General features: G+C 40.6%; 1 protein-coding gene across 5 annotated transcripts in view; it reads right to left on the bottom strand.

Annotated features, from left to right (window-relative positions):
- Positions 1–13,409, bottom strand: part of LOC311025925 (vacuole membrane protein 1-like) — a 57,046-nt gene that overhangs the window by 7,057 nt on the left and 36,580 nt on the right. For all 5 annotated transcript variants that reach the window (XM_084029108.1, XM_084029109.1, XM_084029106.1 and 2 more), the window contains exon 10: positions 12,285–12,346. In XM_084029108.1, coding sequence (XP_083885234.1) covers positions 12,285–12,346 — 62 coding nt within the window. The remainder of the gene's footprint in view (positions 1–12,284; positions 12,347–13,409) is intronic.

Raw genomic sequence — 13,409 nt, 5'->3', positions numbered from 1 at the left:
TAATTCTTCTCTAAATTTCAGATTACAATTATTTTATGGTGTGTATCCATAAGTACCGATTTCATAACAAATCTATTGCGAAGTATAAAAACTATTGCAGCTCATCCGAACAGATCCATACAATGTAAATCTTCTCACTTTTGTTCTCCTAAAGAGAATCAAATATGGGATAGTTAAAAAGGATAGCAATAACAATAATGAAAAGTCTTAAAATGTAGGTGGTTTAACAACCACAAAAGCCTGCATGTGTGGATCCTATCAAACTTTACAACAGTTGTTCTCCAATTGATTGAATTACTTCCAGAAGTTGTGCAAAAAGCATGAGCTTCACATGCCTGGGTTACAAAAGTGATCCCACAGTAAATAGATGTGGCTTATTATCAACACCATCGCTGTGTTTTATATACCTGCAACTATTCTGAAACAGAAGCTGTGTATGTGATAATTCATTTTTTAATCAGCAACAAATGTAGGCTTCTAGATGTTCAGGTGAAATGACTGTGATATAGAGCAGTAAAAAGTTAATCTCTTAAAGAAACATCAGATGCAACAAGGACACTTGTATTCATCAATTTATCATATTTAATATAGAAGCTAAAATACAAAGCTGTAATAAAGGATATGGACAGCTATGAACATGATTGACTATACTGTATATGTCTTGTGTGAGGAAAAGCTCAGCAGCGCAAACAGCTGTGTTTACATTCATACTAAAGAAGGTATGAAATTGAGGTTGAAATAAAACAAAAAATAGAAAACTGACATTTCCCCACTGCCCATACACACTTTTCTTTTGTTCAAACCCGTGGCATTAAAGTGTGCAAAGTGAATCACCAGCGCGTTGAGAGGGAGAATACCAATTTCATCCAAGAATAAATCCAAAGTGACCCAAAGTTGTTGTTTTAAAAGTAAAATGAACAGCTCTTGCTCCGAAATACAGGAGAAACCACCACCATCCTAAAATGCCATCAAACTTATACATTTTCCAGTTTTCCAAACATTCTCAGTGCAGTGACACAGTACGTCTGTGCAAGATATAAATATTAACAACACAAAAACTGTCACTGACATGATAGAGGACTTTACAATCAAAGTACATTTTATAATAGAGCTTCAAACCAGTGAGGCACTGATTGCATGTATCCAGCTATTCTGGGATTGTAAAGAGAACTATATGGTGATGCTATCACACACACACACACACACACACACACACACACACACACACACACACACACACACACACACACACACACACACACACACACACACACACACACACACACACACACACACACTATAATCAATAGTACATTTTAAATTATTTACACAAAAACTGAATTATTTTACAAAATAAAGACATCATAATTGTAATTATTAAAAGGTAAGAGGTTATTGAATATGTGTGACCACAGCTCCTGTTTCTCATCAACAGGAGGGTTCACCTGTCTGCTAGATAATTCAGAATAGAGTATGAAAAAAATTGTCCTGTAAGTTAAGGAAATCTTCACACTTACAGGTGAAAAAAATATTTCTTCCTCAATTTTTCTTACAAAGAACCACCAGCACATACAGTGTGTGTATTTAGATAGACAGATAGATATTTTATTGATCCCAAGCTGGGAAATTAAAGAAAATATTTCTTGGACTATAATGGTGGCGGCAGCGCTGCTTCTAATTTCTAACTTAAAAAATTACAATTAGGTATCAAAAGCTACACATCTAGTCCCTGTAAGGATAGAAAGGTACATGCTTGACAGAAGCTATTCCAGCCTGAGTACAAAAAATATAAACCCATCACTTGAAATAAAACAGCACCAAGCAGTTTCAGAAACCAGGTTGTCTGCACAAGACAAGATCCTATCTTGATCAATAATCAGGAAAGAAATGAGAGGGGGATCAGCTCGAACAAAACAAGGAAACATGGAGGGAAACCCCCACATCTCTCAACTTCCTGCAGTCTTTTTATTTCTGTGAAAGGTTCATTTCTGAGTGCCATGCCAGTTTCTCATTTTTCAATGAACTATCATTTCCGGCTGCTGTTCACAGAGTGTGGAGCGTGTTTAGGCGCCCTATGTTCGTTTTTGTGAAAACTACATTCCACAGGCCATGTGTCAGGGGTGACCTTTGACCTGCCTGCCCCTTCTGAAGGCTGCCACCTCCAAAGGCACAGCAGCAGCACACATAAAATTCACAATTTCTTTATGCTCACAAGATAACAAAAGTTCATGTGCACACACACACACACACACACACACACACACACACACACACACACACACACACACACACACACACACACACACACACACACACACACACACACACACACACACACACACACACACACACACACACACACACACACATGCCCTGGCTACCCATGGAGGGAGATGATAGAGAACAAGGGCGAACATGACAGCCAAACCCTGGCCAGGTCCAACTGGTTACGACATCATCACAACAACTGGCTTAGGCAATCACAAGTGTTACCCAATGCTCCACAGGGCCACAGTTCACACCTAACATAACAGCACAGACACCGCAAGACGCACACACACACTGTGGTTAGGCAGCGCTCTGACCTGAGATACTGAAACTCTGACCTCTACACCATCTACAAAATTTCTAAACCACGCAAAAAAGGTGATACTCTGACTCATTACTTTGTTCTTTGTTCTTTATTTTTATTAAGTGTTAGAATAATAATGAAATAGGGGAATTGTGGGAGTAGGAGTGTGTTTTACTTTATTGTGAGGACAAAAATGTGGATTCACGTGCAAATGTTGTAAGGTAATATCAGTGTGTGTGTGTGTGTGTGTGTGGGTGTGTGTGTGTGTGTGTGTGTGTGTGTGTGTGTGTTCCTCCTCCAGTTCAACCGGGCTTTTTCCCAGTGACTTCACCACTAAGGCATGGAGCCCACTCCTGGACGGAGATCCCCCTGCCCAATGTGTTTATCACATCCCTGCTTTACAGCCATCTGTGTCAGCCAGCACACACACAAACGCATATGCACAAGCCTGGACACATGCTATCCTCTTGGGTGCCCGCGGTGCTGCCAGGAAATCAGGGGGCACCAATTATAGCAGTCTATTATTCCTCTCACTTCCCAGACAACCACATAAAACAACTCTTCAACCCCTACGACCCCTCAGATTCAGTTCAGTATGCCCACACGGACCCTCTTGGTCTGGGAGTGGAGGTGTGCTGGGTCACTGTGTAACCAGGCCTGGACCCTTCCAGTGGTGAGAAAGGGTTGTTCAATGAGTCAGACGTGGCCGGAGACACATCCAGACAAGTCATAGTGCTACTTGTAGAGCGGCAGTGACAGGCAGGCTGGAAATAGAGGAGGAGATGGAAGAACAGAATAAGAAGAGGGCATCGCTGGTTACTCCAGTGTCTCCGTCCATCCTGTGATGTCATGTACTGTATGGGATCTATGGTGAACATATACCTAATGACCCGGTAATAAAAACAAAAAACACATAAAGGGTTTCAATTATACATTACAACATGTTAAATAAATGTGAAGATCACATGGTGAGAAATTAATGGTACTGAGAATAAATGAGAAAATGACTCGACTGTCCTGTAAATCCAATGTATGTCACTAATCTAACACAGCAGGTTAGCTGGTGAGCACAAAAGGCTGTGTAAAGGACTTTTTCAGTGTGCAGTGCACTGTGGGACGGTATACAGTCCTTGTGGTTCACATACACTGTGACATGCTGCTCAGACAACCACATAGGTAACTAACCTATAAAAACCACAACGTGCTGTATAGCTTCTGCCTCAAGACTGTATGTTCTACTCTTGCTGCTCGCAGTGATTGCTTTACAAAACAGCAAGGAGGAACAGCAAGGTTAATTAAATCTGTTATTTTTTGTAACAAATTTCATACATCACAGAAGCAAAAAAAATGGTCAAATTGCCAAAAGCAATTGTACATGTATCTATCTGATGTAGGTTCTGATCAGTTGTACATACAGCAGAGCCTTGCATTTAGGTTTACATGCTGCAGAGGTTGTGGTTAGCAGCCACCGAATGCAGACAAGTGAAAGTTCCTGATGCCTTTGCGACAGTATGCAAAGGTATGTCTGAATATGCTGGAACAAGTCCAAAAACACTGAACAAAAAGCTAAATACTACATTATTTCCCAATAAACCAGTTGTATTGTGTGAATTTGATTTACGATCCCATAGCGGCCTAGTCCTAAGATTTAGTCAAGGTAATAAATTGTGTTCACAGTGTTGAATCTTTGAAGTCTCACACAAAATAAAATAATAAGCAAATGATTTATGTGTCTGGGATAAAACACATAAAACCCGACCTCCTCATAATCAAGATTTATGGTTGCCCTAGTTTGCAGGCTGATCCACAACTGGACAATACCGAGCAAATAAACGGGAAGAATGATCACAAACAACCCCTCCTTGCTATCTCCCTCTCAAATACTTGTTGCTGTTGTGAATCGGGCTGATGGGGGACAACGCGCTTGTTTTGACTGAGGTGTGGTGGAGGCAGGGCCGGGAGGGAGCGGGGTCCGGGACGGCTGCCCAGCTGGCCTCTGAGTCAGGTCCTGTCTGGGATGATTCCTCTCGCACAACACAGACAAAGACACATATACTTGTGACAACTGGTGAAATTACAGCACACATTATGATGTTGATGGGATTTACAAAACAATACACTTCAGTGGATGAGGCTGATTGAAGGCTTACGGTCAGGTTGTGTTCACCCTGATAAATGAGCTGCTCTAAAATTAATCAATGGTGCACTGTTTAGCCAGTTGCCATCGTGATGAATAAGTACATTAGTAATATCATTGCCTTGGCCTGAGCATACGGAATTAGGGCTGTTCCCCACTAAAGACATTTTTAGCCGACAAACACTCATATGATTTTTGTAGTCTAATTGATGTAGATTTAATCGAAAGATATGTAAAAATAATAATTCTCTAAAAAGAATCATGGAAAGGCTCGACTTTAAATTTGGTGTTTACCAGAGATGTGATCATAAGTGATTTGGCATGGATGGATTAGATGATTAATCGAGTTAGAGTGGTCAGTAGTAATGATTTGATGAGTAAGCAACATGTAAAGTGGCGCAGAGCGTGACGCTGGAGACTAAATCAAATGAATCAGGGATGAATGCAGCAGGAAGTCCCGGGACACACACTGTGCCCGAGAGGCACATAATATGATACCAGACCTGGAACACATATCGGACCTCTCCCTCTCTTTGTGTCTTTATTCATCACAGGCCTATGACACACAATCCAAACTTTCTTCTTGAGTGGTTGAATATCATTCTATATGGCTGTGGTAAGAGCTTTTGACTCAGAGTCACTGCCTCTGTATTTCTGTCAGTTAGTGGGCTAAGGTAATCAGAATGAAAGTGGGGGAGATGAGAAAATGGACGCCCCGCCGGGCCTCGCATTAAACTTAACGACACTGTTTAAAAAAGAGTTGGCAGCGGTCTGCCGCCCCGTCCCTTGCTCCCACTGTCTTGCCATGTTTGCCTACGATCCCGTCGACCCAAGTGAGGCGTCTGACTGTGTTTGAGGAGAGAAGGGCAGGCCGTGGTAGGGCTGATCAATGCCATCTTTGTCAGGGTGCTTCTCAGGTGACCAGAGCACCCAGTGACTAATCGAGAATACTCCCTTCTGGCATATTGGGTTAACAGTAAGACGTTGCTCATATGGCACAGAAAGGGCTATTTATATGATCGCTGATGTGACCGAGGTGGTAATGGTTAAAGAAATACTTTGACATTTTGGATTTGTCATCCCTTGCACTCACATTATTCTACAAAAAGATAGGCAACAGCTTCAGTCTGCTGAGGTGCAGTACATCATCACATGTAAAAGAACTTGAGCTAATAAGCTTTAGCATTGACTTCACATTTGTCCTGCATATTTATTACACAAAAGTATTGATTGATTAAGGTAATTATTCAGCCCAAATTGAGGCACTTTGTTTCACATAGACTTAACATAGGGGACATTAAAACAAATCCCTCCTTGCTAGGGGACTACAAGATGACGCCATAGTTACCTTGAACCCACACAGCCCCACATTCAGCATGAAACCACACAAACCTAGTTTCTATATGAGCTCGGGGTGAAAGCTAAGATGGGTGAAATTCAGTGGAAACAAGCAGTAACAGACTTTTCTCCCCTAACTCGAGTGCTTTTACACGCACACAAATAACTGCACTACTGTGAAAACCCAGAATAGCTTGTATTGTTCTCAGCAATTTCACTTCTCAGTAACCCAACTTTGCTTGAGTTATTTGATAGTAAACTTCCAGAAGAATGTGTGGTGACCTCCAGGCTACTAAGAAACAGGAACATAAAAAGAAAATGGATTACGTTGAAGGATATGTTCACAAATGTTCAAGTCTGTCTCATAACAAGTCAGGTGCTCTCTGTTATCAAATCCTCCTTGCCATACCGCCTGAAGCTAATATGAGGCTTTAACAGTTTGACTCGCACAAATCAAGTGGGTATCTTAGGTTCGTCTTCTTAGTAAAAAAGTAACTCATGTACACAGAACCAAAACACATGAGGATCAAAGAGTGTAAATGCAACTTGAAAGTCTGAGACGAAAAACAACCCGATTAACTCATTAGGCTTACTCCGATAACACCTTAGAGAAGGGGTGAGTATTGGCAAGAACCTCACGATACGATATGTATCACGATACCTTGGTCACGATACGATACGTATCACGATACTTTGGTAACGATACGATACATATCACGATATAAACACAAGTACCTGCATATGTACATCAGATGATATTGATCAGAGGACAAATTGAGTCAAAACTATTTAATTCAAAACAGCCTCTCCATTTTATTAATTCCCATGAAATTCACTGGAATAAATACTGAAAATAAAATGAAAAAGGATAAAGTTCTGCATTCACAACAGGTCTAAACATGAATCTTTTTTATTTTTTAAAAATCGATCTTTGGAGTTGAAAAATCGATATTGTATTGGGCGGCAAAGTATTGCGATATATTGCCGTATCAATATTTTTGACCCACCCCTACCTTAGAGTATCTGCCTATAGCTCAACATCAGCGTTAAAACAACTGGAGTCTATATGCTCTCATTATAATATAATGAAAATTCAATTCAAGTTCCAGTATGATCCAGTGAGCAGCTCGTACAACCCCCGGCTGCCCTGCTCTGACCTGCAACCCTCCCCTGGCCTCCGGCTGAGCAGGCCTGCCTGCTGTGATCCTCCAATGCCCACAGCCTTGTGTGGCAGGAACAGCCATCTGCAGGCCCTTTGTGCTGGTAATGGACTCTCACCTTAGAGATGGACTCGCATGGAAATGGGTGCATTCTCATGGAGACGTGCACCGGTTTCTACTGGATAACCTTTTCAGGTCTCAACTCTTCCTCTCTGCATGTCAATGACTTTCTCCCCGAGAGCCCGACAGTGATAGGCCTCCCTTGACACACAAGTCTGAAGGATTTGTCAAGCTCAATACAAGACACAGACAGTGGCTGACTCAATCAAGATGATGGATTATCGAGAACGGTCATTTTAAGTGCAAAGCCAGAAAATGTGATACTAGAAGATAAAACTGTAATGGTGTCTCTGTTCCTTCTACTCATCGTCTCTCTTTTTCCATGTTCTCACAAACATGATCAGCACCATGACCTACCCCACACTTTGTCCTCTCCCAGACCTCTACAGAAACTAAACACAGTCACCACCACAGTCACCACTGACAAGGTGCAAACACACTGGACTCCTGCAGATGGTGAATCACCGGCAGCAAAACCACCCAGTGGGCCTCATCATTACATCTGCTCTCATAATTGGGAAGACTATTTTTTCCTGTTCACATATGCATGCTGAAAAGGTGGTATGAATCAGAGTTAGCAATTCAGCCTAAACAAAGCGACTGACAACAGATCAAACGAGGGGACTGGAGGTCCAGACAGCATGTCAAACACAGGAAAGCTCCCTGTTCCATTACTGCATGCAATGGTGGATTTTGAGCTGTTCCTGCTGTATATCACCACCTCACTGGCTGATGAAGCCCAAGCACAGATAAGAGAAAGGAGGACAGGGAGGATTGGGCACAGAAAGTGATGAATCTCTTGCCCTGAAGTTACAAGGAGCACAGCAGCAGGGGTTGGTTTGTTTATTCACTGAAGTTTGTCTAGGATAATGACCTCACTTGCACATTAAATTAAAAGGAATTCAAGTGTAGAAAATGATGTCATGGCAGAAGACAAGTTTCTTAGGATGCAAACTCTTCTGTGAAAGGTCCATAGAATTAGGGTACATTGACAATTTGTTTAATCAAATCTACAAACTCAATTGTTAAAAAAAAAAAAATGTTATACAAAAAAACTACAAAATGAACACCAAGTAAATATCATTATGAAGCCACTTGACCGTACAACTGCTTCAGATCTTGATCAAAGCCTTGCTTAATGTGAGTTTGCGGAATTTTCTGACTTAAACAATGACTGTACAAGCACGGCCGGCCTTGAAGAGGAGTCATCGTACATTAGTCAAACCTAACAAGTCTCATCAGACACACAGCTCCATCCAAGCCGGTTATCAGTTCCTGTTATCAGCCCAAAAGGCAGCCGAGCAGGGTTTTATTGTGACTTTGTGGCAGTTCAAAGCAAAATTATCTTTATTATTATCCTACTACTGCTGACAGAAGGCCATAGATTTAACCTAAATGCATTGCACCTCAGGAAAACAAGGAAACACATCTGCCAGAGATATAAGACGTTTTCACAATACACACAAACAAGTAATATATCAAGATTGAAATCTCCAGCATGCATTTTGTGGTTCCAAACAGACAGTAATTAGAAAAACAGTTGAAAAAGAAGAACAAGATTGAACAACTGTCAAAGGACAGACCTTATTTTTCCCCCAAACCTTATTTTGTCTCACTTTCAAAAGGAACATCAGTCATACATGTACAATGGAAACTGTTCTAAAAAAAAGGCCCTTTGCATATTCTCTACATTTTATTTCCAGCTAGAAAAGAAAACTCTGGAGTTGGTCATTTTTGTTAACAGAGGTGATGAAAATGGCTGTTGACAGTTTTAGAGTCTCATGACGAGATCCAAAGCTCTTGTGAGTCTGAATTTCAGTAACACACTTTTCATTTGTCAGTCATAGATAAACCACTTTGCTGATTCACACTGCTGATGAATGAGTTACAAACCTTTAGAAATATCCCTAAAAAAAAGCCCGCATTTGGAAATAAGATAATTTATAAAAAAATGAATTAAGACATACTATGACTACATCATGATACACCGCTCTTATTGCCAGATAACTGTTTGAAAGTGTTGCAATAGACACTATTTTCTTGATGAAACAGAACAGAAGAATTTGTGGGCACACCCTGTTGAGTGAATGACAAAATATCTATGATTATGCAAATAAACACTAACCAGACTAGAATGCTTTACTATAAACACACTATGGCATTTAGTCAGAAGCCATTTTTCAATTGGGCAGTTTTTAAGTTTTTAAGTTTTTCTTTTCTTTTAATCAGCTTTCCATATTACAATTAAGGTAGGATTCAGAAAGACACACACACACACACACACACACACACACACACACAGACACACACACACCCACACACACACACACACATATTGCTTATCACCAAAACTATCAGTTTTCACTAGTATTGATGTAAAAAAAAAATTAAAGTTCTGATGGACTCTTAAGTGAAAGATGTTATTGTGTTTTTTTAATTTTAATTACATGACCATCAACTTAAAATAAATACAGAATGTTAAATAACTTTACAAAAACTAAGAAATTATATCAGGATCAGTGTGTGATTACTTCAGTACAAATATGTTCTGTGGAAGGCATTAGAGGTTAGAGACACTGGCTTCTCTGTCCTCCGTGTGTGTGTGTGTGTGTGTGTGTGTGTGTGTGTGTGTGTGTGTGTGTGTGTGTGTGTGTGTGTGTGTGTGTGTGTGTGTGAGAGAGAGAGAGACATGCAAAGAGTATAAAAAGAATTTTGTAGTATTGTACTTTGTCATATGTAATATAAAAATACCCACAGTGACTCGATGAAAAGACGAATACTATTCCTTATGTTTACAGAGAATAAATCCAGTGCCAAACAAACAAGAAACAACTGAGCCTATATATATATATTATATATATATATATATATATATATATCATATACATTCAACAACTAAGACCGCTTAGACATTTATGTATCATCAAGCATAAACCACTGAAAAAGGCCAAATCAAAACATTTCTATTGCTTATAAAGCTATCAGACCACACAACAAATTAGTCACTGGTGTAAGAACAGAATTAAAAGAAACATTTCATGCAGCTATGGCTTTTATTTTAGAAATCTATTTAAGCTACACCAAGAAATAAGAATTTTGCAGAAAATGGTTTCCAAATGCTTGAAAAGTCAAAAAAGAAAAAAAGAAAATAAACCATGTTTTAAAATCATGTTGTAACTGCTTCACTGAAAATGTTGTAAAAGTCCTGCGGCTGAGGTGAGAGTAAAAAATTACAGTTTGTGTGTGTGCACAAAGGGTTTATGTGTGTGCATGCACAGTGGGTGGGGGCAGCTGCAGGTGTCTGCATTTAAGCGGGTGTAAAGGTGTCAATTAATTTCCAAGCACCTGCATAGTAAACACTGACACTGCGGCCTGTTTGTGCCCAAAGGGTTAAAATCGAAAGGCTGTCACCCATTCATAAGGAGCTGTGTGATTGAGAGTGAGAGAGGACAAGGGTGAAGGTGTTAAGGCCTCAGTGAGAAAGGAAGCTGACAGTTGACAAGTTGTAATTAGGGAAACTTCCTTTAGAGAAGAAGCGGGTAGTGAGTCAAACTGAAACCTGTCAATAACCAATGATCTGTTGCTTTGAGTCTGCAGCTCAATGAACAGTGACTGCCAGAGAGGATAGGACTTCCCCCCCCCACACACAGACACAGACACACACAGAATTTAAAACGCTTTCTTTAAAAACATGCTATCTTAAACTTGGAAATATATATCAAATAAGAATCAAGTACTGTCTATAAAAATACACGTGGTGAAAAGAGCAAAAACAGGCTGTTTCTGACCAAACTCATCCAAAATGAATTTTAAAAACAAAGCTCATGTGCCAACGGAAAGGACGAGGTGATGCAATCTCATCGCCTGATTTCAGCAAGTGTGTGTGTGTGTGTGTGTGAGAGAGAGACAGAGAGAGAGAGAGAGAAGAGAGAGAGACAGGTTTCCATCTCTACAAGGACACCCATCATGGCACGCATCAGCACCCACACCCACACCTTACTCTTATTTTCAAGAAGCCCAGATGCTGCATGTGTGATTTGTACTTTTTCCCCCCAGAAAAATCTTTTGCTGGTTTTACATCTTCAAAGTGCGACGGTTTTGTGCTAAAACTGGTATCTCAATCCTGCAAAATTACCTGATGCCGTTAGTCCTTTCCACACTACACTGATGGTCTTTCCAGCTTGGCATACACAAATACTGGCACAAATACATTTTGTCAAATCTCTCATCTGTAACTCAAACTCAAATTTTTCCCTTCCTTCCAAGAGGTTCCAGGCTACTAAACCGTAGCACATCCTATCTGAGAGGTATGACACCTCAAGGCCCTTATTTTATGGAAAAGATAAAAGGTTGATTCGGGGCAATCAATCTTCAGACACTCAGAAGGGGCCCTCTCTTTTGATCTCCCTATGAGATCAGGTAGGTTACAACCGATTGGTTAAAAGTCAAGACAACAGTGCGTCATGAGACATAAAGCACAAAGGAGGTTTCCATGACAGACAAGAGTTCATCCCGTCCTGTGAAGCAACTACATGTTGATGCCCATAGTCATCCAGTGGAAAAATCCAACCATTAATCACAATGTAGACTATTAAAGCAGAGACAAGAGGCTAAAAGGGGAACGCATTGTGACAAAATCCCAGTTTCAAAGTCTGCACAAAGTATTTCAAGCAGGATAAAGAAACAAGACATCTACCAAAAACGACAATGTTGAATTCAATGCCAATTCTGACTCTGCGTGTGACCTTCATCAGAGTCACAAAAAGGAGGAGGCAAATTTGACACAAAGAGATGTGAATTACTTGAATTCCACACGACCACCTAAAGAAGGTCCTTCAACCGTCAAGTTCTGCATTACCTCTTTCATGTGGGGTAGTTGTACACCCCACAGGGTACTTTTGGTGAGCAAACATACCCCCCCCCCCACACACACACACACACGTTGAGGCCTACTCACCCGATGAGGGAGACCATCTGCTCCACTATGTGCCTGCTGAAGGTGACGATCACGAACAGTTTCTGTATGACAAAGAAACACACAGAAAGAGCGAGTCAGTTACTGAACCATGAGGTCACTACCAGGGTGCAGAACACAGCATTATGTGCATCATGGTTTGATCAGTAATTCCTTAACTTCCCCTCACATTCACACACCCTACCCATTATGCCCGAGCTCATGCCTTGCACCACCATGGCGGTTTTGTCTAAAAGCAGCCATGAAGACGCCCTTTTGTCATGGAGAGCAAGAAATAAAAGGCAGAGGCTTTATGACACATAACCAACACAGTACACTAGGTCAGCATATCACACTGGCTGTCATCAGAAGTGTGTGTGTGTGTGAAGGATGGATGGATAAGAGGAGTAGAGGAATCAAAGGAGATGTGTCATTGCTTCAGAGGGGGTCGGGAGGCCGGCTCCTGTCCGGTCTGATTCCTGCTTAGTCATCAGGCCATAAGGAACAAACAGGCAGCTGGCAGCCATTCTGGCTCATATTAACCCCGTGTCCTGCTGCAGGGGGGCAAGAACATGCACGCAATAACTGACCTGATCTTTCAAGGTCTTTTACTTGCCCTCTGTAGGTTACTGTATTCTTATAAACAAACATGCGTTTTGACCACTAAAAATGTGGTCTGATCCAGTAACATCTAGGTTGCCGTCAACATACCATTAGAAAGGCTTAACCCAACAGAGCTTTTGGCGGGTCCATCATTACAAACTCGTGTTGTGCAGAAATGGATTGTTCAAACCCACATTTTAAGTGGTCCAGATCCCAAGGTTTCCAAAGATACTAAATATATACTGCCGAATTACAGGGAAAAGTGTATAAAATGATACATGAGATGAGACATCGAGAATGTTCCTTTTTATGTAATGATGGAGCCATAAAAATATCATCTTGGATTTGACTATTACACTCAATATAAATGCGTTTCTTCAGTTAGTTTCACATTATACAATATATTCTGCTGTCAAAAAATTATCTAGGCAGTCAAAAGTATCATGTCATTTATTTGACGTTATTGTATTTGAAATTGAATGGAGCCTCTTGATAATTAGAATATTTTGCAAGATGCTTTTGCAA

The sequence above is a fragment of the Eutrigla gurnardus genome, assembly GCF_963514095.1.
Source record: "Eutrigla gurnardus genome assembly, chromosome: 15".
NCBI classification, from domain to species: Eukaryota; Metazoa; Chordata; class Actinopteri; order Perciformes; family Triglidae; genus Eutrigla; species Eutrigla gurnardus.
Note: the sequence above shows the minus strand (reverse complement) of the source record. Positions and strands in the feature narration are given on the sequence as shown.